The 26,963-nt window shown below is 36.1% G+C and overlaps 2 protein-coding genes across 2 annotated transcripts in view; one reads left to right on the plus strand and one right to left on the minus strand.

Moving 5' to 3' along the window:
* NUP153 (nucleoporin 153) overlaps positions 1-9,116 on the minus strand; it is a 78,975-nt gene extending 69,859 nt beyond the window's left edge. The window contains 1 exon segment of the mRNA XM_074272362.1: positions 8,631-9,116. Within this exon segment, the coding sequence (XP_074128463.1) occupies positions 8,631-8,747 (117 nt within the window). The 5' untranslated portion in view covers positions 8,748-9,116.
* On the plus strand, positions 8,746-25,628 carry LOC141549495 (uncharacterized). Its single transcript, XM_074279080.1, has 3 exons — positions 8,746-8,916; positions 9,211-9,489; positions 25,322-25,628. The coding sequence occupies exons 1-3, from the start codon at positions 8,746-8,748 to the stop codon at positions 25,544-25,546; spliced, it is 675 nt and encodes a 224-aa protein (XP_074135181.1). The 3' UTR covers positions 25,547-25,628.
* The last annotated feature ends 1,335 nt before the right edge of the window (positions 25,629-26,963 follow it).

Here is a 26,963-nt window from a genome sequence, read left to right on the forward strand (position 1 = left end):
CTTGGGCCAGGGATACATATGAACAAAACAAAAATGGTATCCTCAAGGAGTTTAAAATCAAAAATAGGATATAAGCTAAATATACAAATAACTACATTATAAATTATAAAATAAAAACTGCATAAGACAAGTAATGACAAAGTACTCTAGCAAAGAAAAAGGGCACCTTGAGGAATTAGAAAAAATGATCATCAATGAATAAATCTCTCTTAAATAGGAACACACGAATAATTTCCTTAAGATTTGCTAGTGACGCTAATATTAAGTACAATATCACTGAAATATTTTCATTTTTACTATATGAAACATTTAATAATTTTATTTAAATGCCAGTGATTTACAAAGCACACCTAAATTGTGAAAAGACTTTTTAAATATTTCAGAAGTTCTTAGAGATTCCCAAATGAAAATTAAAATATTTATCAGCATATATTCTAGGAATGGAATAATCTTTCCACAAAAATGCCAGTATTTAGATCCTCTTCTGGGTACTATTTAATGAAAATAAATTTGTAACTATTTTAAAATAAAGTCATTTAACTTTAAGAAAGACACTGTCAGACAATTAATGTGGAAATGCTTTGTTAAGACTAGATATATATTGAGAGAATTGTTGGAGGAGTATTTTTTTGTTTTGTTTTAAATTGCCTAACTGGAACATAAAGAGTAGGAGAGACAAATAGGGGGAAAATACTTATTACTTGAAAAATCTTAAAAATGAATTTAATGACAATTTTAAAACAGTAAAAGAGAAACTCCCTAATCTATGTTCTACTTGGTTGTACTCTATATATTTAAGACTAATATCAACTTTTAAGAATGTAGTAAGAAATGAGAAATAAAAGTTTCCTCTAAATTGCTTTCTAATTTACAACCTGGGTGTAATTGATACTATTCTCATATTCTCCAATATTTAAATACAAAGCTTACTCTGTTCATCATCAGTTCTCTCCAATTGGCTTCTTTGTACTTCAGAAAACCATCATGTTCCCTTTTTTTTTATTTAATCTATACTAAATAGCATCCTTCTTGGTGGAAAATTTCTTTTTTCAAGTAATTTCATTTATTCAGCCAATCTGTCATATCAAATACTAGTTTCATCTTTCGGTTCTGGGGCAGTATGCCCTGGACTTCAATACTGCTCTAATTTCTTTCCAGTCATCTTACTGCCTTTGTTCTCTAGGCCTATAGACTATACCTGCTCCTTTTGTTTCCTCTCAGACCTTTCTAAGCCTTCTCTTCTCACTATCTTCTACACTTCAAATAAATCTCCCTTACTCTTCTACCCAGGTTATCTTTTTTGAAGGTCCTTATGCTAAGAATTTTTAATCATATCCTTTTTTCTTCCCTCACATTTATCACAAGCCTTAAAATACTAGAGTTTTAACATGTTCTCAACATTTACATTTATATAACAAAAGGCTAATTTAGTTCTAAAACCTTTAGGGTAGTTTTTAAAGTAAAAAATTTTAAAGTAAATTTTAAAAGAAACACCAAATAATCAGAATTCCCCATTTCACGCTATCTTATGAAGCATTTCTAATTTCAAATGTTTACATGTTATATACATACCTTTCAATTTTTTTAAACAGCCATGTTCATTTTCAAAATACTATTTGCATTTGTATTTTTGCTGAAAAGTAACCACTAATACTTAAGTGTTTGAGTTTTCACCCAGACATTGCATGTATATATAACATTTATTTGAAGTATCTATAATTTCATTAGTGTGGAACCTTCACAGCAACCTTTCCAGAAAGAGATAATTTCCAAGAATCGCTGTGATTTCCACTCTCCCCTCAAAAAAAAAAAAAAAAAAAAAAAAAAAAAAAAAAAAAAAAAAACCATCATCCCGGGGCTCTTGATTAGCTTTCACAAAATTACTAAAATTAGTATTCTAACAACAGACACACTAGATTATAATCTAGTTGTTCTAGCTTGAAGGAAGGAACAGAATAGGCTAACGAAGGATGTATGATATATTTAAAAACTCCCAACCTAGAATAGTATTTGCAAGTGGAAGAGTTGCTTTGGAATCTTCTACTTTAAAACAACAACACAACCCCTGCTTTAGGAGAAACAAAACAGAACACACAACTAACTCAAGATAACATTTAGAAAATAATCCAAAAATTTCACCAGCTCAGTAAAGCATCTTCTTTTCTTTCTCGGAAAACAAATTTGGCCAGAGGTAATTTAAATGCTAAGAAATAATTCAATTTTATGTCAACCTCTTCTAATTTATCCCTCAGTAAGCACTGACACCAATTCAACCAATTAATTACTGGACACCTATTCATAAATCATGGTGCAGGTAATATAGACAAACCAATTCCTGGCCCAAGGAACCACTAGCATCCAAGAAAATGAAAATTAGAATTTAAGATATTATTTCACTGAGAAGAACATTGGGTTGTCTTAGTGAGAACTGAAAAGCTTTGGTTTTCTCAATTCTTACTGTATTGCCTTTTTTTTTTTTTTTTTTTTTTGACTGAAGGGTTAAGTGACTTGCCCAGGGTCACACAGCCATGGAAGTGTTAAGTGTCTGAGGCCAGGTGTAAACTCAGGTCTTCCTGATTTCAGGGTTGGTGCTCTACCACTGCACCACCTAGTATACTGTTTTGCTTTATAATACATCTTAACTTTTCACTCTGGAGAAGGAAATTGAAAAATGGTATTTATCAATTAGTATTATTTATAGACACTATGTCAAATGTTTTGGATACATGGCATCACAAGAATAATAACCACCCACCCTTGGAGATTGTGCCATCTTAACTGCTTGGTTTTTTAGGGAGATATGGGGGATCCTAGAATCACAATATATAGGGAGAAGGAAAAGACTTCCAGAACAAAAAGTCCCAAAAGCAGTGGTATACTTTTGAAATATTCCATAGGAATGGCAATAATTCAAATTTTACTCTTCATCGTGAAATAGGGTTCCACCCTCCTCCATGTTCCTTAGAGGCTCTGAGTTTGCAATTCACATTTACATTGGTCTTTAGGAAACAGCTTTTAGAAAACCTATGAATAATTTTTACGAACAGCAGAGATGTTGCATAGGTGTCCAAGTAATGTCAAAAGAAAGAAGATACTCTTTCCTATTCCTAAAAGAAATTTATGGGTAGATTTATTTAATAATACAGAATGGGTAGGTATAACTAAACTGTGCATAAACAGAGCAACAATATAAATGAAATTAAATATTGAAGCTATCATCAAATAGTTTGTTATCCTGGCATCCAGAAATATTTGTTCTGGTGTTTGGATCCTTTGGAGCCTGGTAGTTTGCACCAAAAGGACCTTACAAAATGGACAAGAACCATACAAGTCACAAGAACTTCTGGGATAAAAAACACTACCACCTTTTATGTGTAAGTGGTTAAAAGTTAGTAGTAGTAAAGTGTTTACCAACTTGCATCCAGGTCACTGTTTACCTCTACTTCTAAATTGTGAGTTACTTTGTTCCACTCTTGAACAAACCAAGACAATCCTCAGGAATTTCAGTTTAATCAAAAGACAGAATTAATAACAACAATATAAATGAAGTGGAGAAAATACCAACTGAAAAAGATCTATATGTAGGGCTAGGCAAGAGGTTGAAGTTCTCACTGTCTTTAAATCGACAGAAAATTACACCCAAGCACATAAAAAATGTCTCTGAAATAATTGGGCTGTGCCTATTGAACATAAGAATGAAATTTATTGGGCTAAACTACTAGGATAGTTGAAAATAAGTGACAAATGTCTTTTAATTGGACTGAATTCCCCTCAATATACTAACTTCCCATATTAGTCTAGAACCCTCAAATTCCTAACTCTTAAGACTTCATCACTGAGTAAAAAATTCCACAAATCATGCCATGTCATGAAGCATCTTGCTATTCATGATGACTCAGCAGCAGCTGCCACACATTCACAGTTGCTGGCCCTAAAAGAACAGTGCAGGTAGTTCACACATCTGAAAAATTCCAACAGGGACCAAAGAAAGAAGCTACAGATTATCTTCAGGTGTTCTATTTAAGGTAAAACTGACATTTAAAGGCAAAATCCTCATCAACATATCTATGACCTTTCTTCAATCAATATTCAGCATCTATTTAAAGTAATACTAGTATCAAATAATTTAAAAGAGAAAGGAGACTAACTTCTTCATGGATCATTTTCTGCACAATGTGAGTTTTGAGTTAGGAATATCTAAATTTTAATACTAAGCAACTACATATTTTCTTCTAACTGTAAAGCTGGCTAATATATTGCTTTTTTGAAAATATGTATGCATGCACGCATGTATGTATGGTCATATTCCATTCCCAAACAACTTCTGAAAGGCAGGTAGACAAATTAACATTTTTACAAATGAGAACATAAGAAATAAATCACTGTTAAGTAATTTGGGTCAGTGTAGAGTTATTAAGTGGCTTCTGTAGGATGTGAATACAGGTCTTGATTCTAACTCCAGGTTTCTTTCAGATTACCTCTATATTCAAAAAGAGGAGGGGGTGAGAAGAGGATGCATAGAAGACTTTATATAGCAAGTCACTTGATTACATACACACACATTTTGTTAGTTAATGGTTACAAGCTTTTACTTTGTACAACACGAATTTTGTAATCAAAATCTTTATTTCAAAATAATGCCATTTGGTACAATAAAAAGAGTACTTGATCTGGTATCACAAAACCTGGTCTGCCACTTACTGCCTATGTGACCTTTTAACAAGTCACTAAACTGCTCTAGACCGATTTTCTACTTTGTAAAATGAAGGGTTAGAATAGATGTCCTCTAATTGTCCCTTCTGGCTAACCTTATAATCTATAACTCTTCAAAAAGGGTATATACTTTCTATTAATCTATTTTAAGACAGTTTGTTACATGTTATAATCCTGAAATCCCATGAATAATGATTTTCATTGCAATGTCCTTAATATAAGGTTTTTGACTCAGCAATTCAATTAGTAGATATTATCTTAAGGTTAGGTCAGTGAATGAAAAAAAAAATTTTTTTGGATTAAAATATTAAGAGCAGCACTATTTATAACATAAATTAGAAACCTGTCCAACAACTGGGGACTGAGCAAATAAACTGTTTATGAATATATTAAAATATCATTATGACAAATTCATAAAATCAAAGACATATAAAATGATATAAAACAAAGCATCCCCCCCTCCCCAAGTCAATATATTCGCTGACAACAACTATGGAAAAGAAAAACACTGAAGAGCCAATAAAACTCAGATTTGGTACAATGTATGTAGGTTGGTACATTTTGGGTTTTTTTGGCAGAATAAAAGAACATGACCTTCTCTTTTAACAAATAATAAATAGGGGCAACTAGGTGGCGCAGTAGATAGACCCCTGAATTCAAATTTGATCTCAGACACTTAACACTTCCTAGTTGTGGGACCCTGGGCAAGTCACTTAACCCCAATTGCCTCAGCCAAAAAAAAAAAAAAAAATTAGTAAATAACAGAATTGAACAATGGCATTATACAATCACAAATTATTCTGGAATATTATAAATCTATAAACGTGTTTGGATTTTTCAATTTTAAGACAAAACTTACTATTAAAAAAATCTTTGCCTTTGGTATTATACAGCAGAGGTTATGTCAAACACAAGGCCCACAACACTCAAAATATAATTTCTATGTAATTTTAGTATGTTGTTGTGTCAATTTAAAAAAACCCATAAATATTTGATGTTCTAAATCAAGATATGAACCTCAAGATTCCTTTTGAAGAGATCGGGGGTCTCTATTTCTAGTTGATATCACAATAGTGTCATTTCTTCCCTAAAATAGTCTGATTAATATTAATTCAAATTAATGAATTTTATTCATCTACATATCATTTTTTTCAATCCCATATCTTTATTTGTTCACCCAACAATCCTTCTCATCAAAACACAGTAATTCCCCTTCCTAGTCTACAAAAAAGGAAGACAAGCTCAATTTCAATGATTTGTCTATACTTTACTGTGAGTTAAGAGGCCCCTGAGTGGAGATTAAAATTCAGATTCCCTGACCAAGCATATTGGTTTTCCAAAAGATTTGGCAATCAAGCATTTTCTGTAAATGCCTGAAGGAAAAAAACTAGAGGTTAAGAATTCCAAGACCTGTGAATATTTAATAAGAAAGAAGCAATGATAATTAGAAGTAGAAATCCTACTTAGTAATGCCTCCAATTTTTCATTTCTTCAATCCTGTGTTTAGGAAAATAATCTATAATTTTCCCAATCATAAGAAATTGTATTATTAAATAGGGGGTTAATATTCCAAATCATTTGAGAAAAATAGTATACAGTAGTGAACTTAGATGGAGTCAGCAAGTCACAACCTCAACTTCAATTTTCTCCTCTCTAAAATGGAAAAAAATCAAATGTACCATCTTCTGGTATTATCTATCCTAAGAGTTGTTATGAGACTCAAAGTGAATACTATATGTAAATTTCTTTGAAAACTTTAAAGCAATCTATAAATACCAATGATTATCTGGAATGAGTCAGATCTAATATTGTTCACATCATTTAAATGGTAGGTATTGCTACCAGATGTAGCAAAAGGGTTGTTAACGCACTTAACTCACTAATATATTAAATAAGTTTATTTTCTATATCAAGTTAATTAATTTCCTCTCAGGCTTAAAAAAAAAAAAAAAAAAGAATTTTTATCTTGTAACTATGGATCAACTAGCTGTCATTTCTTAAGATAGCTTAGCTACCTTAATATCTTTTTTTACAAAGGTTGCCTAATATTGGCAACTGTATATATAGTGGTTATATTATTTGTCCTCTAAAAAACAAACAAGCTTCTAGAATATCCTCAACAAAATGAAAATCTGAATACCAGAAACCAAAACCACATGCCCTGATCATCTTTGGAGAATTGCCAAGTCCAATACCCCCACCCCCCCAAAAAAACCTGTAAAGACAGAATAAAGGCCAACCCATATGGGACACATAAGAAAAGAGGGATTTTCAAAATGCAGCTATTGTGATTATAACCCTTCCCCCAGAAGGTAATCCACGTGGACCATAGTTCTGGTGCAATCCAAGCTGGACTTTTAAAAGAATGGGGACAGAAATGCAAAGAAAACCAACATATAAAACAAAACTATCACTTTCAAGAAATGTGGGGCTAGAAAGAGGGCCATCCTCCCACCAAATGTATTCAATCCTTTCCTACACTCTATTCCAGGAACACAAAAGACATAATTAGCCCAAGATAACTTCCCACCTTATTATTTGTCTCTTTCTACAAACACCCCACTTCCCTCAAAAAAGAAAAGCAATGTCTGGAAATACAACCACTATTGTTTTATTAACCCAGAAAACCCCAGACCTAGATACATATCTGGAGATGAAGTGACTGGCATAGCTCTAATACATGCGTTTTATCACTAGCCTGATGAGCTCATCCCATCCCTGGCTCCAGAGGTCCCCATACATGCCTTGTGTGGGTTTGGGTATATATGTGTGGGCACTCATGCAGATGTGAGGGAGGGTGTGCATATGTGGAGGGGTAGATACAAGTAGGGATGTAAGGGAAGAGCCATGTGTGCAGTGGAAGATGTGGGTGGGCATGTGTGAAGGGATACAGGTGTGTATGGGGAAATGAATGTGTAGTGTCTAAAAAGATGTAATGTGCAGGAAATCAGTAAACTAGGAATATGAGTGAATGTGTGTGTGGGTAAATGTGTTTTAAGGGGAAAATAGGTGTGTAAGGGAAAACAGATGGGTTTGGAGATATGTTGGGTGAAGTTAGGTATGTGTGTATATGTTGTGGGGAAGACAGATGTGTGTTGGGGAAGGGGGGGGGCATAGTGGGCATGCAGTGCTGAGGATGGTTTGCATCTATTTGGGTGGGTGTTGAGGAAGATTAGGGAACAAGTGTGCTGTGCTGGGGAAGACAACAGTTCTTCGGAGGACAAAGTTGGCAGAATAGGGGATTAAGTAAAAAGAGGAGCATAAATAGGAGGATTGTGCGTGTGTCTGTTGGGGAAGATGGGGGCACAGTAGGAAGTGTCTTTGGTGGATGAAATCAGGAAAGATTGAAATGTGTAAAAGAATGGGGAACAGTGGGTGTGTATTGTGTGATGGTGGAGGTGGGCATAATAGAGGAAATCAGAAGCGTATTGGGAAAAGGGAGACACAGCGGGAGTGTGTGTGTAGCACAAGACAGAAATGTCCTAGTGGAGAGGATATATAGGAAAAAGGGGTTGTGGGGGAACACAAGCGTCCCGGGGAAGAGGGGGAAACAGTAAGAGGTGCCTTGTGTGAAAACCGGAAAGAGGGGAGCACGGTGGGGGGGAGGGAACACAATGGACTGTGCGTTGAGGGGTCAGCGTGGATGCTACGGTGGCCGTGACATGTGCGGAGGTGTGTGTGAGGAGGCGGACTCGGAGTGGCGAGGGGGAGTGGAGGAAGAATGTTGCGGGGATGGCGTTGGTGGGGTCAGTGTGTGGCTTCAGGGTGATGGGGGGGCCCAGCGGTTTGTGTGATGGCAGGGTAAAGCTGGGGAAGCTCAACGTGGGAATCGGTGGCCCCTCGCCCCAGCCCCGAGCTCAGCTAGGCCGCGGCCGCTGGGCGGCCCAGGCCTGGCCTGCCCTGAACCCCTTCCTTACCTGCTGCTGCTGCTGCTGCTGCTGCCGTCCCCGCGGGTAGGGCTTGGTTGGGCCCTGGTGGCAGCGCCGCGTCCGGATCTTGCCGCCGCCGCCCCCTCCTCCAGCTCCCGAGGCCATGGCGGAGCCTCGGCCGCTTCCCGCTCCGGGGCGGGGAAGGGAAGGAGGGAGGGCGGGGAGGGGCGGGAGAGGCGGCGGCGGCGGCGGCGGCCTCAGCGGCCCCCCCACCCCCCGGCCCCGGCCCAAGAGCCCGCCCGGCCCGCTCGCGGGGGCACGGGCACCAGAGGGAGCGCGAGGCCCGGCCGGCGAGGGGGGAGAGAGAGAGGGAGCGCGCGGAAGGAGGAGGGAGGAGGAGGAGAAGGGAGGGGGGAGGGAGGAGGAGGAAGAGGAGGAAGAGAAGGGGGGAAGGAGAAGGAGGAGGAGGAGAAGGGGCGGCGGCGCCTGCTCCGGGCCCCGCAGCCCGCCCGCCTGCCCGCCCGCGGGCACCCGCCTCTGTGCGTGTCACGGTCTCTATGGAGATCTCCGGGGGGAAGCCGGCGCGCGCGCGGGCTCCCGAGTCTCGCGCAGCTCCCGGCGCCGCTAGGGCCTAACGCGACCGCCGGGCGGTGATCCTTCCGCTGCTCCCGCCGCCTCAGCCGCTGCTGCCTGCGCCTCCCGCCCGCCCCTCCCCCCCCGCGCCTGGCGCCCGCCCTGCCGCCGCCGCCGTAGTCGTAGTCTTCTCACCGCCGTCGCCGCTGCCGCCGCTGCCGCTTTTGCTCCTATTGCTGCTGCAGCGACTGCCGCCGTCGTGAGCCAAGGTGGCGTCACTGTCCCGCGCCGGACACGGCGCATCATCGATCCGCGTCCAACTCCGAGGGGCGGGGTGAGTGAGGGGAGGGAAAGAAGGTTGAACAAGCCCGCGCACAGCGCAAGACTGACGGGAAATAGAGTTCGGCTTTAGAACGCTGAGTTTGGAAGGGGGAGGGAAGGAGGTTGGGCTTAATTGGGACAAAATAAAGCGCCACCTTCCTGAGTCTTTTCCATGTGGCTCCGACGGAGCTGTGGCGCGCACGTGCTTTTAACTTAGAGTCCTGCCTCTCTCTCTCCCAGCCTCCCCCTTTTGCACTCTTTGCCCCCTGGGGAACAAAGGCGTGGACTTCCCCGTCCCGTTATCGCCTGCAGCCGCCTAGCTTCTAGTTAGGCTTGTGGCTAAAAGGGAGATTGGGGGGGGGGGGGGGTGGTAGTGGAAGGAAGCAAACCCGAATTTGCAATATCAAGCAGCCTCTGATAATTGCCTTGGTCTGCTTTTGGCCTCATTTATAAAATGAGGGGGCTGGATGACCAGAGGCGGGTTTCGGTTTAAGATTGATTTTTATTTTTTGGCGTTTTGGACTCCTTAGGCATTCTGACGGGCCTAGGAATCGTTAGCATAATCTTTAAAGCATAAAAGATACTATGGGAGTATAAAGATTGCAATTTACATTGAATTATAGTTATCAATTTTTTTTTAAAAGTTTTCCGACTTCAATATCCTTGTACTAGATGGTCTCTTCCATCTTGGTAACTGATGGTCTTCACCGAGACACTTTGGAACTTTACATTGGATATTTATTAATAGCTGACAACTTGTTTATTGCAGGATGGATAGGCAGTCAGACGTTTTATTACTGGAGGTCAGCTTAAATCTGCAAAGCATTTCTTAGTGATGCAATATGTAACCGACTTTTACATTTGCAGGCTTGCCCGATTTAACACTGATCTACAAAACCAGGCAAGCTAAAGTAGCATCTGCATCAGTACCTGGGGAGGAGGGTTCACACGTGGAACCCGCGAAAGCTAGATGAAATTTAAACGTGTATTCACTATTGTTTGTTCTTAGTGCTCTCCTGCAGACTTTTTTTTCCCACCCTTCTCTCTAAGATGTATGTATCCAGTGTCCTCAAGCCTTTAAAAGATGGATTTATATCCCCATCCTGGTTTATTCTACCCATTCCCATTGCTGAAATTCTATCAAATTCCAGCCTACCTTTTCCTCATCTTTATCACACACCAAAATTCCTACTCTAAACATTTTAAATATTAAGCAATTGCATTTGTAACTCAAATTTATTTAATTATTGCAGGGTGAGGAGAAATCCAGTTTTTGAAGTAGCCAGGTTTTTTTTAATCTTTTCTTTTTTTTTTGGAAGATAAAATAACAGGGCTGCTCTTATGCAGTTTTTTTTAATAGAGCAATACAGAAATTTTTAAGTGAAATGTGAATGAAATGTTGTGATTTGAAAATCTCAGAAAATTTACTTCCTGAACCAATGAATTTCCTTAATACTATTTCTTGAAGTTACACACAAAAGAAATATTAGGCAGAGATAATATCTTTCAATCCTTGTTTTTTGTCAATAAAAGACAAAGGCAAAGAGAGGTAAAATTTGTGGCATAGTGAAGGAAACTACTATTGTTTTGAAAAAATTTTCTATGAAATAATACCTGCCACATTATGATTCAAATAGGTTTTTGGGGAGCTGATCTGGTCCTGAATTCATGGCAGCAAACAACTGATTAACAAAGTCCTGGAACACAATGTTTGTAAATTGGGGACTGTCTTCAGTGAAAATTTGAGTTATAAAGAATTATCCTTAATGATACTGTCTTCTATCTTTCTCTAAAAAATTGTGATCATTTGGGAGATGAAATTCACTTAATTTATAACTAAAAAGAAATCCATTTATTTAATTTTTAGTGTAATGCGGCATAATTAATGATTTGCAAGCAGATGTTCTATTTCTATTTAGTATTAAAATCACATGACAGTGGAAAGAAATGGAATGTATTTTACTTAAATAGTATCCAGTTACACTGTCAGCTAAATGGTCTTTTGTGGACTTGGTCTGGGAATTTGACCACAGTTTGTAACATTGTTTCTATGGGAAAATGTTAGGAGTTCCAACTCAGAACTTTAGGCCTTGAAAAAAATACCTCCCCTCAACCCCCAATGAGAAAAGATTCAAATATTCAGATATTGGGAAGATTCAGGCCCAAAATATCTTGCATAGGATCCCTTAGTATAGTGCAAGCTAAGATGGGGAATAACTACTCAAGTGGTAGCAGAAAGGGATCAATGAGGCTGTCATGTAATAAGGATGTAATATCAGGTTATTCTTTTCTTTGTTTTTGTTTAATATGAAGAACTATCTCTAACCTGTTACAAGAGTCAGCAAATTTTGTTTTATAAAAGGCTACATAGTAAATAGTTTGGACTTTCTGGGCCAATAGGCAAAATTGAGGATATTATATAGGTACTTACATAAACGAGAAAACTATTTCCATGGGATTTTTTTGTTTTTGTTTGTTTTTTTAGGAAATTCAAAATATATCTCAAAAAGTTATCAAACTGTGCATACCCTTTGATCCAGCAGTGTTACTGCTGGGCTTATAGCCCAAAGAGATCTTAAAGGAGGGAAAGAGATCTGTATGTGCAAAAATGTTTGTGGCAGCCCTTTTCATAGTGGCTAAAAACTGGAAATTGAATAGATGCCCATCATTTGGAGAATGGCTGAGTAAATTGTGGTATGTGACTGTTATGGAATATTATTGTTCTGTAAGAAATGACCAGCAGGATGAATACAGAGAGGCTTAGAGAGACTTACATGAACTGATGCTAAGTGACATGAGCAGAACCAGGAGATCATTATACACTTCAACAACAATACTATATGAGGATCAATTCGGATGGAAGTAGCTATCTTCAACAACGAGAGAAACCAAATCAGTTCCAATTGATCAAAAATGAACAGAACCAGCTACATCCAGCGAAAGAACACTGGGAAATGAGTGTAGACCACAACATAGCCTTTCCACTCTTGCTATTATTGTTTACTTGCATTTTTGTTTTTCTTCTCAGGTTATTTTTACCTTCTTTCTAAATCCGATTTTCTTGTGCAGCAAGATAACTGTATAAATATGTATACATATATTGTATTTAACATATATTTTAACATATTTAACATGTATGGGACTACCTCCCATCTAGGGGAAGAGGTAGAGAGGGAAGGAGGGTCAGTGTCCAAAAATTATCCATGCATATGTTTTGTTAATAAAAAGCTATACTTAAAAAAAAAGAAATTAAAAATATAACAATACTTATTAAGCTCCTACTGTGTCCCACAGTGCTAAGCACTGGGGATATAAGAAGAAACTAAAGACAATTCCTGTCCTCAAGGAATTCACCATCTAATGGAAAGATGATACAAGCAAACTTTATGATCTATGGAGGAAGGGCACTAGGATTAAAAGGGATTCAGAGAAACTTCATGTAGAAGAGATTTTTAGATAGGAATTAAATAAAGGAAAATTAAAAGATAGAAATAATAGAGCATTCCAGATATGGGGAAATAGAGAAAATACCCAGAGATTAAGTGTCTTGTTTGTAGAACAGCAAGGAAGCCAGTGTCACTGGATAAGAGAATACAAGTAGGGGATTAAGGTAGAAAATGACTGGAAAGGTAGGAGGGGGAACTAGGTTGTGAAGGACTTTAAATGCTAAATAGCATTTTATATTAGATCTTAGAGGTAATAAGGAATTATTGAAGATTATTGAATAAGGGGGTGATGTGGATAGACTTGTCATTTAGGAAAATCATTTTGGTGGTTATAGAATGGCTTGGATTGGAGAAAGATTTGAGGTAGACCTACCAATAGAATATAAGCTTGAGGTCCTTCATAAGAATGATTTCTCATTAGAGAAATGTTTATAAAAGGGAAACTGACAGAGCTTGGCAACAGGTTGAGTATGGGTGTAAAAGAGTTGAGGATGACATCTTAAGTTGCAAGTCTGAAGACCCAGGAGGAGGATTTTTGCCCTCTACATTAATAGCAAAGATTGAAGATGGAGAGGGTTTGGGGAAAAAAAAATGAGTTCTGTTTTGGACATGTATAATACAATTGAGTACAATTTTTTTTTTTTTTGTAATAGTTTTACTAATGAGAAGAATGGAATTCCTTTTTGGAGAGTAAAGAGTGATAACATTTGGTTTAATTAAAGTTTATAATATTCCCTATCATTGTAATTGATTGTAAATATTCATCTGTTAATGCTAATTTATAATAAGATTTTCTTCGTCTTGAAAATGTCTTTCCACACTAAATTCTTAAAATCCACAAACTTATGATTTTGATTGAGTGTATTCATCACTTGGAAGGCATTATAGAAATTTTATTAGATATAGAATGTTATTATCATTACATTACAGAGTAATCACTTCAATTGAAGGTAAGGTGGAAGTTCTTCAATTGCTCAGTTAAATGGATTTTATGTGGACATTTATTTTGCAATTTCATTGAAGTCTGAAAAACACTGCTGGAACTGTAGTCCTTGCTAGAGAAAATATAAGTGCTAGAAACTTGTGTGGGAATAGATATATCACTTCCTGTTTCAACTTTTGACAGCACAGGAAGTATAAAAAACTTGATATTACTTGTTATTCAAACAATATTAATTTAATTTGTCATTAATTTATTGTCATTAAATCAACCTTATAAGAATATAAGTTTCATCTGTAAGCTCTATTTTGCCTTTTAGTTTTAAGTTGAATTAATTCTTTATGAAATCTACAGCAAAAGCTAATTTCCAAGGCCATTCAGTGTTCAGTAATAGCGATTGAGGGGCACTTCTCATTCAGAAATACATCAATTTCAGCCTTATGTTTTAAAAAGTGTAATAAAATTCACTTCTTTCCTTATTTTGACATGATGATTATGCACTGGTAACAAAAAAATGTGGAGTATTCAAAACACTTGAGTAGTAATTGTCACTGCAATTGGTAGTATGCTGAATAGTGCAAAGAGTCTCTCTTTTGAATTGCTCCGCTCTGCAGTTGTAGCAAGAAAGCTTCCACAAACAATATGTCAACAAATGAGCATGGCTGTCTTCCATTACATCTTAATTTTAAAATGCAATAACCATTTTTAACTTACAAACTGTACAAAAATAGGCAATAAGCTGAGTTTAGCTTATGGGCTGTATTTTGTTGACTCCTGACCTTTAATATAATCAATAAAAATGGAAGACAGAAAAGAACTGCAAATTATTAACAGTTACATGAAAGCATGCTCATATCACTGATAGGAAAAACAACCCGGATGTTTTAACCTCGCACCCCAGCAAATTGGCAAAGATGCCAAAAGATTGCATTAGTCAATGTAGGAGTGATTATGAGAAGAAAGGCACACTAGTTTGTTTTTTACTGGTATTTTTATGAATTGGTACCATCATTTTGGAAAGCAATTTGTAGTCGTGTAAATAAAGTGACTAAAATGTACTTATTTTTTGAATAAGAGATCCTGTTATTAGGCTTATACCCAGAGAAGGCCATTGATAAAAAGAAATCCTGTATATATATATATATATATATATATATATATATGTGTGTGTGTGTGTGTGTGTGTATGTGTGTGTGTGTGTATGTGTGTGTATATGTGTATGTATATATATATATATATATATATGTGTGTGTGTATAAAATATCATATTATTATATATACCCAAAAATATTCATAGCAGCACTTTTTTATGATAAAAATAATTAGAAACAAAGTAAATTCACATTGATTAGGGAATGGCTATACCTGAATGTAATAGAATATCACAAAGTTGTAAGAAATGATAAATAAGATAAATACAGAGAAACATGGAAAGATTTATGTAACGAAGAGTGAAATAAGCAGAACCAAGAAAATAATATACCCAATTACAATGTAAATGGAAAGAAGAACCACTAAAAAAACTTTAAAAGTGAATGTTGCAAAGTTATAAAGAATAAACATGGCACAAAAGAAGAGACCCACAGAAAATGTCTGTCTACTCATCCTACTTTGCTTTTCACAATTAGCCAGAGTGTGACCTAGTTAGCCTTTGAAAAGTGGGAAGATATTGAATGGGTATCCTATCTATGTCCCTTGATTCATCTATGTTGGGAGTCATGGATAAATTAGAAAGTCTAAGGCCATGCAGCTTCACTATTCTACAAGGAGTCCCACAGATAAATTCACTATGCCTAAAAGGTACTCACAAAGGAAAAAAGTACTTTCAGCAATTTGGAAGTACCTACAATGCCCCTACTCCTCACTTGAAGCATTATTCCAGCTCCAGATTGGACACATTAGAAGTACCCATTGCCTTTGTGACCTCTCTCTTTTATTGGACGGCTGTTTCCAGAATCTCCATTTAAGGAGGGCTTCTGGCCAACCATGTTTCATTTTTTCTCCAGGCTATATTTTGGACTCTAACATTACTTAATTCCTGATATGTTTGCTACCCTCTTCTCTTTTAGTTTTCTTTATGTGTAGTCTTCTTCCATTAAAATGTAAGCTCAAGGGCATGGTGTGAATGAAGTTCCAGCTAGCTCCCTGGAGGCCTCAGAAGCAGCTGAAGTTAGGATAAGTAAAAGTCCTTGGTCTTTAGAGGGAGAAGTGAAGGAGATGGATGAAACTGCCAAGTGGCTCCTAGATTCTGTAGTCCAAAGAAACCACCTCTCTTCTCCTCCAGTCAGCCAAGTGAAGTCTGGCTTGTTTTACCCCACCCTCTAATCCTTGGCTATTATCTGTACACACCAAATATTGAGTAAGCACTGAACAGTGAGAAGGGCCATTTTTCCAAACATATGCTAATACAATCATTGTCTCATATCGAATAGGTAATTAGCTTTAAGTGCTCAGTTGTCTGATTCTAGTACACCTTTTAAGAGTTTCAGCCCTTTACCTTAGGATTGTATTTCTATTTATTTTCTCAGTGCTTAGCCGTAATACATGACAGCAAGAACTTAACCAAAGTTTGTTGATGGAATAACAAGAGCTGTGTGTAATTCCTTTGCACATATGCTCTTTAAACTTAAGCTAACTTTTCCCTGGACATTGTATACCTGTGGGAGAGTATGCTCCAGATTTGGGGGCATAGTTATACCAACTATTCTTACCAAGCTACTTTAGTAAATACTTATCCATAAAAGCTAAAGAAAATATGACTATCTAATAGCTATCAACTGTTAATGGGGGAGTCTGCTGGCTGACCTTCTTAAGCAGCAGTACAAGAGAAACCATCTCAAATTCCTTAGTTACCCCTAAAACTCTGAAAGGATAAGCAACTAGTCACCTTCTGGGTATTCAACCTGCTACTGTTAATGGCGGGGTGAGAGTAGAAGAATGAGTCAGAGACTATTCTATAAATAGCTTTTAAAATCTCATTGTACTTTAGAAATGTCAGCTCCAAAATAACTGTTTGGACATGTGTACATATATTGTATTTAACATATACTTTAACATATTTAACATGTATTGGTCTACCTGCCATCTAGGAGAGGGGGTGGGGAGGAGGAGAAAAGTTGGAATAGAAGGTTTTGCAAGGGTCAATGCTGAAAAAATTACCCATGCATATAAATGTGATAAACACAGAGAAATATGGAAAGATCTATATGAACTAACGAAGAGTGTAATAAGCAGAACCAAGAAAATAATTTACCCAATTACAATGTAAATGGAAAGAAAATATCTTGTAAATATATCTTATAAATAAAAAGCTAAAATTTAAAAAAAGAAATTTCAGCTCCTATTATTTTGTTAATGAAATATGATTTTTAAAATTCTCATTGAGGTCTTTGGTTTCATTAACAGATATTTGTTGGCTTTGTCTAATAATATAGCAGAATTTAAAGAGTAAAGAAAAGTTCAGCAAAACTAATTAACATTTTAACTTAGTGTGAGATTGTGCTACACATTCATAGTCTCTCACCTCTGTAAACAAGAAAGGGTGGTGTATTTTCTCATGTCTTCTCGGAATACAAGCTTTGTCATTATAATTATATAGTTTGATTTAAAGTTTTCCTTCTATTTAAATTGTTACAGTCCTGAATCTGGTCCTCTGGCTCTGCTTTTTTTGCTATACATCAGTTCTGGTAAGTTTTCCCATGCTTCTCTGATCTCTTCATAGTCATTGTTCTATAAAATATTCCATTTTATTCATGTACTCTAATTCCTTTAGCAATTCCCCAATTGTGGGCAATCTAGTTGATTTCTAGTTCTTTACTGTAATGTATGGGTTAGTTTTTTGGAGGTCCTCTGGAAGGGCCTTGGTCTCAGCAGGATAGATACCATGAGAATGGACAGGAATAGAGTCTAAATCTTTATTGTCTCTTACACAGTGTGTCTATCATAAACTGACCCAGTCTCAGTCTGACCCAGTCTACTCCACTAGAGTTTTGAGACCAAAAAGGTTGAGTACCTCTGCCTCACAAATTAAGTAGAAGTCATATTGACTCATCCACAACAAAATTAATGTATAGTTAACATAGTATTTAAATAAATCTTATTAAATTGTTTTAAAAGTATATGTATCTGAAGATTTATTTTAAATCTCCTGAAGTCAAATATTTCTCCATGAAACCTTTCTTACCCTATTGATTATCCTAGCAAACTCTATCTGAAAGTCAATAAGGTGATTTTAGGGCAACTCGGAAGGGATGGTTATCAGCTTTTGTTGCATAGAGGTTTTAAATGTTACATGCTCAAAATGCAAGAAAAAATCTAGAGAATAACAAATGGAAGAAGGCAGACAAGTTTTATTAAACTGTATTTTTCATAACACTTTAAAATTAATTTGATTTCATTCCAATTACTGAAATTCTACTCTGATGGTTGTTAAAAGAACTAGAATGCTCAATGTACTTCAAAATATGTGATACCTAGCACTGAATCTATTGTTCCAGATGTAGGTCAATGAGTAGATTGTAAAAGCTGTACTGTGCTCTGGGCAGACTATGTCTAAAACATTGCATTCAGTTCTGGATTCCTCATTTTAGGAGCACTGATAAGCTGGAGAATACCCAGGACAACTAGAATGGTAGAATCTCATGTTTATGCCATATGAGGATAAATTGGAAGAATTTAGTATATTTATTCCTTGAGAAAAGAAAATAGACAAGAAGACTTGATAGCTGTTTCGAAGTATGCAAAGTGCTGTGGAAAAATTAAACTTCTTTTCTTTGACTCATATCTTGAGTACCAGGAGCAATAATAAACTTTGCAAAGAGATGAGTACTGATTTGATGCCAGGAAAAACTTCTGGATAATTAGGATTATCTAAAATTGGCTATCTACTTCAGGAAGTGGTGGGTTCCTCTTTATTCGAAGACTTCACATAATGGCTAGGTAATCATTTGTTGGATATAATATATTGGAGATTCATTTCCAGATATAAATTGGATTAAATAGCTTAATAAGATCCTTTCCAAATCTGAAATTCTGTGATTCTGCTATAGGGTCCCCCTCCCCTATCTCGATCCTCACTGAAACCAATGAAAATTCTCAGAAGAAATTTTGGAGAAATGTATACAATTATGTCTGTGCATGTGTTCTAATATATATGTATGTTTTCCAATATTTAACCAGACCAAAAAACTCTATAAATTAATAATTCTGATAGACTAGGGGTTCTCAAACTACGGCCCACAGGCCATATGCAGCCCGCTGGTCAGATGCGGCAGGCTGAGGACGTTTATGCAGCCCTCGGGGTTATGGCAAATGGGCTGAGGGGCAGAGACAGAGTGTGAGTTTTTGTTTTTACTACAGTCCAGCCCTCCAACAGTCTGAGGGACAGTGAACTGGCTCCCTATTTAAAAAGTTTGAGGACCACTGTCATAGACCATCAGTTCAAATCTTCATTGTATAACTTCTTTATTGGAGTATTGATATTCATTCAGTCATGTCCAATTCTTCATGATCCATGGACCATAGCATACCAAGCTCTTTTATCCTCCATTCTCTCTCTTAGTCTATCCATGTCATGTTCATTGTTTCTGTCATACTATGTATTTCATCCTTTGTTGTCTCCTTTTCATTTTGCCTTCAATCTTTCCCAATGTTAGGGTCTTTTCTAATGAGACCTTCTTCTCATTATGTGACTTCAATATCAGTATTTGACCTATCAGGGAATAGCCTGAATTAATTTAAGTATTGACTGATTTAACTTCCTTATTGTCATCTTCATTCTGATAACAAAAGGAAGGAAATGAACATTCTGGAGATGGTTCAGGTTATCCATTTCCCCTGGGTTTGGGGGTGAGGGGAAATTCATATTTCTTCTTCTGGAGGATTTCACAGGGGTGTTTTGCAAACATAAGTCCGTCATTGCTACTTTATCATCATTTTTCTAGAAGGACAAAACTGAAGTGAGTAGATAGACCACTTAAGGCAATATTAAAAAATTCTTAGCTAATAAAGGAGTCTTGATCCTCTATTCAAGTGATCAGGCTAGTAAACAGATACTTTCTGATTGTTTTATTAAAAATCACTTTGTTCAATTTTGACAATAATTAAAGAATTCTTAGCAGAAAGAAGTTAAAGATGGAATGACCATTTGTTAAATAGAGGAAGTATTCCTTCTTTGTATGGGATTTTAACATAGTAGATAGCCTTTATATCCTGGACTAGACCTTGGTTTTCCAAGTAGACATTATCTCTTAGGGTACATTCCCAAACATAAAGATATTATATTGCAGAGTTTGACTCATTCTCTGAATTTTTTTTGTTTAGTAATCATCTTCTCACTAAGGAGAAAGCTCTATCCTAATGTAATGTTCTGATTGGTTTCTGGAGGTCTTGGGACCAGCCTTCATTTTAGCTGAGTAATCACCACAAGAATAGCCAGGTGTTGAAGTCCAAATTCTTTATTCCTTAATAGTCTAGTTTCCTTGTCTGGGGCCCGAGGCTAGCTTTCTTGAGGTTCTCCAGAATGTGTCTTGATTTCTGTGGAGAAGGCAGGAGAACTACTATGAAAGTCTTTGTCTTGCAGTCTGTCTCAGTCCCAGAGCTTGTGCTCTGGCCTCCAGCCACCACAAAAGTGGGAGAAGAAATGAATCTGTCTGGCTGAGTTTGTCTCAGCTTATATGTTCTATTATAATTACATCATCATAGGTGTGAATCTTGTGGAATAGGTGTCAGTCTTGTAGAACTATATTAAATACTAAGTATACGTACTGAACTAGAGAACTATTAATCACCATGCTAAAATAGATAATTGTAAATATTCTTCTCTAAAAGTGTAATGTTCTCTGGGAGCAGGTTTCTTGGGGGGCTTCTGGAGGCAGCCTTAGTTTCAGTTCAGAGTAATCACCTCAAATGCAGCCAGGCGTTTAAAGTCCAAATCCTTTATTATTTCCTCAAAATCTTATCTCCTTCACTTGGGGCTTGGCTAGTTTTCTGGAGGCCTTCCGGATCTTGATGCTAGTTCTTTGCCCCTGCCAGCTTCTGTCTTTAGCTCCCTCCAAATGTCTCGGAATCCAAAGGTTTGTACTTCAGCCTCCAGCCAGCACAAAGGTGGAAAATGGAATGAATCTGTCTCTGCCTCCAAGAATGGGCTTGTGTGCCTGGCCCTGAGAGCTTCTTGCTTATATGCTGTGCACTGAGTATATACATCAATCATTATATCCCTAGGAAACCATTATTTATTGTAGGATTAAATCAATGCTAAACTAGATTTAACCATTGTCTCCTCAATTCCAGTCAGTACTTTGTTTCAAGTTCTGGCCCATCACATCTTGTAGGATCATCATACTAAACCATGCTAAATTAGATAATTATTGCCTTTATCAATTCCACTGTATCAGTACCTTGTAAGAATCCTAACAGATAATCATTGTCTTATCAATTCCACTGACTTAACAGCCTGTTAAAGTTTCAAGTACAGAGTTCTAGCCTATAACATCCTAAGACCTTGCTTTTCTGATTGGTGACTCTTCTTATCTAGACTAGCTTAAGAAATGAAAGCCCCAGCCATCCTCATTATATTTCTTGCTTGAAGAAACCTTGTCTTCTAAGGCTATTATTCCAGCTATTCTGTATATATATATTTTATGTACTACTTATTTACATGTAGAGTCCTCCATTAGAATGTAAGCTTCTGGAAAATAGGGACAGTATTGTTATTTTTTTCTCATCACTTAACACATTTCCAGTGCCCTAATGAACACAATAAAATACTTGATTGATTTTTTAAGAAAATGCTTCATTATAAAAGATTATTTGCTAAGGAGAGAGGAACGAGTGATATATTTTAAAATGAAGGGGAAGGAAAAGAAAAGGATAACGAAGCTTTTAAAAAAATGAATATGAATACATGAAAATTTTGAGATATGACTAAAAGAATTTCTAGTGTCCATGGGGTATTTTGAGGTGAGATTTTCACTGTAGTTATTAAATATCACAGTATTTTTAAATGACTAATTACACTACACAAAAAGTTCACCTTCCATTCATGTGCTTGAAATGTCACCATATGGGAACTGAAAAACATTACTATTTGTTTTCCTCCTTTATTCCCTCAAATTTTACATTTGGTATCTCGGTTATACTTTTAATGATAAGATGTCATAAAATATACTTATTTAGGCAGACCACTAAATGTCTTCTCCCTGTTGGAAATATTTTCTTTCTCTTCTAGATTTGGGTTTCCCACTCTTACTGATTTTTTTCATCAGTTCTTTCAGGCTTTAAATTAGAAGACTGAATTCACTATAAATACATAAAAGACTTACAGTCTTTTTTTTTTTTTTTTTTTTTTTTTTTTTTTTTTTTTGGAGGCTGGGGTTAAGTGACTTGCCCAGGGTCACACAGCTAGGAAGTGTTAAGTGTCTGAGACCAGATTTGAACTCGGGTCCTCCTGACTTCAGGGCTAGTGCTCTATCCACTGTGTCACCTAGCTGCCCCAAGACTTACAGTCTTAATGATGTTTGTAAAGTTTACTGTAGATGAGGGAGGAACTTTTAAAATGATTTAGACTATACTTGTGCTTAAAATAAGCATCTTTTCAACAAATTAGGCATTACTGTAATTACCAATGAATTAGACTTAGGGTATATATACCTAAAAAGTTAGAAAATTATCATTTTTAAAAAATCAAAACTATACATTTATTAAATATTATGTGGCAGGAAACAGCACAAATATGAAAGTGAGTCAGGTCCTTCCCTCAATGAGTTCATATTCTACTAGGGGCCATATCAAATATTCAAAAGAAGTGAGTAAAGGATAATTCCAAAAGAATAAGGAAATGATTTAGGGACAGGGGCACAAATCAGGGAATAAAAAATATTTAGTATTTTTACTACTTCATTGTTTATGTATCCTTTATCAAAATGTATGTTCCTTCCTTATCTCATTAAAAGATCTATTTTTATTTTTACTTTATCTGAGATCAGAATTGCTACCTTGCTTTTTTAAATTTCAACTGGACAATAATAAATTCTGTTCAAACCTTTTACCTTTAATCTGTATGTGTCTCTCTGTCAGATGTGTTTCTTGTAAAACAACATATTGTAGGATTCTGTTTTTTAATCCACTCTGCTATTTGCTTCCATTTTATGGCAGAGTTCATCCCATTCACATTCACAATTATGATTATCAGCTCTGTATTTCTCTCTATCCTATTCCCTTGTATATACTTTTGCTTTCCCCTTCATCCTGTCCTTTATTCCTTTTTTTTTTTAAACTTACCTACTATTTTATCTATCACCCCTCACCCTTCTCTTAGTAGTTTTTTTTCAACCTTTTCTTCTGTCAACCTTTCTCCCCTTCTCTTAACTTTTCCCCTAATGTCTTTGCTCCCTTCTATCCTACTTCTCCCTTTTCCTTTCTTCTACTTCTGGATAGGGTTAGATAAATTTCTATACTCAACTGTGTAATGTTCTGTTGTCTCTAGATTGCGATCATTCTCTGGGAGGAGATCTCTTGGGGAGCTTCTGGGGAGGCAGCCTTAGTTTTAGTTCCAGTACCAATAATCCCCAAAATGCAGCCTGGAGTTAAAGTCCTTTACTGTCTCTTTCCAAATCTTCTCTCCAGCTCCCTCTGAATCCAAAGCCTCTAGCCAGCAGGAAGGTAGATGTGGAAATGAATCAAACTCCATCTCCCAGAGTGGGATTGTGGGTTCTGTGGGCTTGTGGGAGCTCCTTGCTTATATGCTGTACACTGAGCATACACCAATCATTTCATCACTAGGAAACCATTATTTGTTGTAGGATTAAATCAATGCTAAATTAGATTTAATCATTGTCTCCTCAATTCCACTAAGTACCTTGTTTCAAGTTCTGGCCCATAACATCTCCTTGTAGGATCAAATCAATTGTCTCTATTCATTCCAGTGACTTAGCACCTTGTGAGAATCCTAACACAACTGGATGAATAAATTTTTCCTTCTTAGAATCTAAACTGATCAAACTTCAGACAATGGTCATCCCCCTTCTTTCTTTCCTTCAATTATAATAGGACTTTTGTCCTTCTTCAAGTGATCTGATTGTCACATTATATCACACCCTCCCTCTTTTTCCAGTATAGACCTTTCCCCACCTTTTATTGTCTTTTTTTTTTTTTTAATGTTATCACATCAGAGTCCTTTCACAATCACACCCTCAGTCCATGTGCTACCTCCTCTGTAAACTTCAGTGACAGACAGTTCTCAATAGATACAGATATTGTTTTCCTATCTAGAATCCTTTATTTTTATAAACCTCTTTTGACAAATCATGCATGGAGCCAAAAATGTTTTTAAAATGCAATCAAATAGTTAAAAATAATTGCTTTAAAGAATTATCAATTTATTTTGGATTTCCCACTCTTATTTCATTGATTTTTGCCATCTGTCTTATAAGTCATCTTTTGAGATGATAGGTAAAAAGTGAGCATGGATCAGGTAGCATATCCCATAGTCCACTGAATCTGTACATAAAGAAATTTTGCAATTTTGGAACCAACATAATTTATTTACTGGAGGTACTCAAAAACTTTGACAAAGCAGGAAAGTACTGTAAGGGAACATTGTAAGGAGAGATTGTTAAGTATATAGCAGTTGCCAAGGAATCAAGAGATCTGAGGTTTTTCCTTTACATGAAGCCTGAAGTTTTCTCATCTATAAAATAAGTATAATAGTTATAATTTTGTAAGCTATAGAAAAACTAAACAAATTAATCATATGAAACAACCAGGACTATGAGAAAAATTTGTGATATATGACATTTTTTTCTGAAAAGCACTTTGAAAAGTTAAGAGATTTGCCTAAAGTAAGTTAGAGTTACTTAAAAAAAAAAAAAGGCATTTTTTAATAAGAATAGCTTACACTCTTTTTGAACTGTAGCTAGATGCCTGAAAATTGAGTCATAATTATGTAGCTCTCCATTAAAGAAGAATCACATCCATGTCTCCTCCCCCAAACCAAAACAATTGTGTTTACTCATGTGAGCTTTAGTGTCAAGATGAGGTAACAAATTCTAGGCCAGGGAGAGCCTTCAGATCTTTGCTAGATATTCATTCCATGCAGTCAGTTGCCTAAGGACTGAATAGAAAATTAAGGATCCTGACTTGTGCTATTTTTGATTTGGGAGCCATTTATAAATCTCCAAAAAGTAACCAGATAAGAGAAGATGGAACAAATTTCATTTTCTTTCACTGTAAGTTCTCTTCAGAAATTTGATAGCTGAATGCTATCAAATTTGAATGCTTTAGAGTTTGTGTTGCTTAGAATGAGATTTAACATGTAACTCATCCATTTTAAATTTACTAAACAAAACTACTGGTATGATAATGTAGTTGATTATCTACCATTTTTAGCCAAAAATCTTGTACCTTAATTCAGGCTTCTAAGTTTAAGCCTAATTTTTTTTTTTTTTTTGTTTCATCAAAAGAAATGTCTATCAGAGATCAGAGATGTGACAGAAATAATTCTCTTCATCTATAGAGATGATCTCTACAGATTGATTACAAGTGGATGTGAGCAAATCAAGCCATGTAGTAAGTATGTTAAAATGTCACCAAACAAAAATATATGTGTAAGATTCAAAAGAATTAACATTGACCAGGAAATTAACATATGCTTAAGGAGACCACCACATACACATATACCATCTTAGAATAAATTCAGCCTTGATAAGCAGATCATATTTTTAAATTATAAATAAAAGACTCATACCAGCTCAAAGTAATGAATAGTTTCCTGTCAATCTAAATTAGAATCAAAGCTACAAATAAAAAGTATAATTCTTTAAACTAGTAACAACCTTTTCTGCAAGGTCATTTATAGACATTTCTCTTTTGTGAATCAGTAGTTCCTAAGTACTCCAACAAGAAATACCTGCTTATTACTTTAAGTAAGCAGCAGTAGTCAGAGTAAGTGACAAATTTTTAGCTTCATTCTTCCCAAAAGCCTGATAAAATACTTTTACTCCATCATACTCAATAGTGACTTATAGGACAAGATCTTGAATATGGCCAACAAGAGTGATAAACTTCCAAAGGAATTCTGTGAGTAAATAATTGGATCACAGGAAAGAAAATTCAGTTTTGCATTGTTATTACAAATGGACCCCATCTGGGTTGCTCTGTAGCCTTGTCCTCAATCAATCTAATCTACCTTCAATAATAAGATCGATATCTCTATAGTTATGCTTCTTTAGTATCCAAACTGCCCTGATTTTCCTAGATCAAAATTATTTTTTTCTCATAGAAAAATCACTCACTTTTTAAACTGTGCCTTTTAAACACATTGAACACTGGTATTAGAATAAAATAATGCAGTTGTTTCTTACAACTTTGTAAAGTAGTTTGACATTATATTGCAACTTCACAGCTAAAGGAAAAGCTGATCAGTTTCTCATCAGTTCACTCATATCAAAATGAGATGATTTATTTGTTCACTAATGAAATTTCTTAAGCAACTGAAGACCTTTATGTACTTAAGACATATCCAAATTAAAATAAGAGAAAAAAGCAAAGCAAACATTTAAAAAGGAATGGTAGGAGAAGAAATAGAGGAAGGTCAAGAATTGCAAGTAGGGAAACATAAAATTCCAACAAATACCTTAAATTAAAAATCCCCGGGAAAAAATTCCAACCACAGTGTTATTAATTGCTCTATGCCGTGCACAAAACTCACCGTTCCTGTACTCAAACTCCATTGCTCTGTCTTCTGAGCTCAAACTACCTTCATGGTGTCTAGGATTCAAAAGAGGTGAAATAAAAGAAGGAAAGAAAAGCTAATACGTTGGATGAGACGAGCTTCATGAGTATTGCTTACTAGCATAATAAATAATGAACAGAACAATAAATAATCCATTGGAAGTAAAACACAGATGCTCACTGTTACTAGGTGATGTTTGCATAGTATTTTTCATTCACAAAAGCTGTCATCATTAACTCATTTTTTTTCTCTGAGACCTGTAAAGTAGATGGATTTTATTATAGGTTGGTAACATTTCTATAGAATGTAGACTACATTCAAATACAGTATTGGAATTACTTTTATTTTACTTTTCCACACCTATCCAGGTA

Source organism: Sminthopsis crassicaudata, chromosome 1 (genome assembly GCF_048593235.1).
Source record: "Sminthopsis crassicaudata isolate SCR6 chromosome 1, ASM4859323v1, whole genome shotgun sequence".
In the NCBI taxonomy this organism is placed as follows: domain Eukaryota; kingdom Metazoa; phylum Chordata; class Mammalia; order Dasyuromorphia; family Dasyuridae; genus Sminthopsis; species Sminthopsis crassicaudata.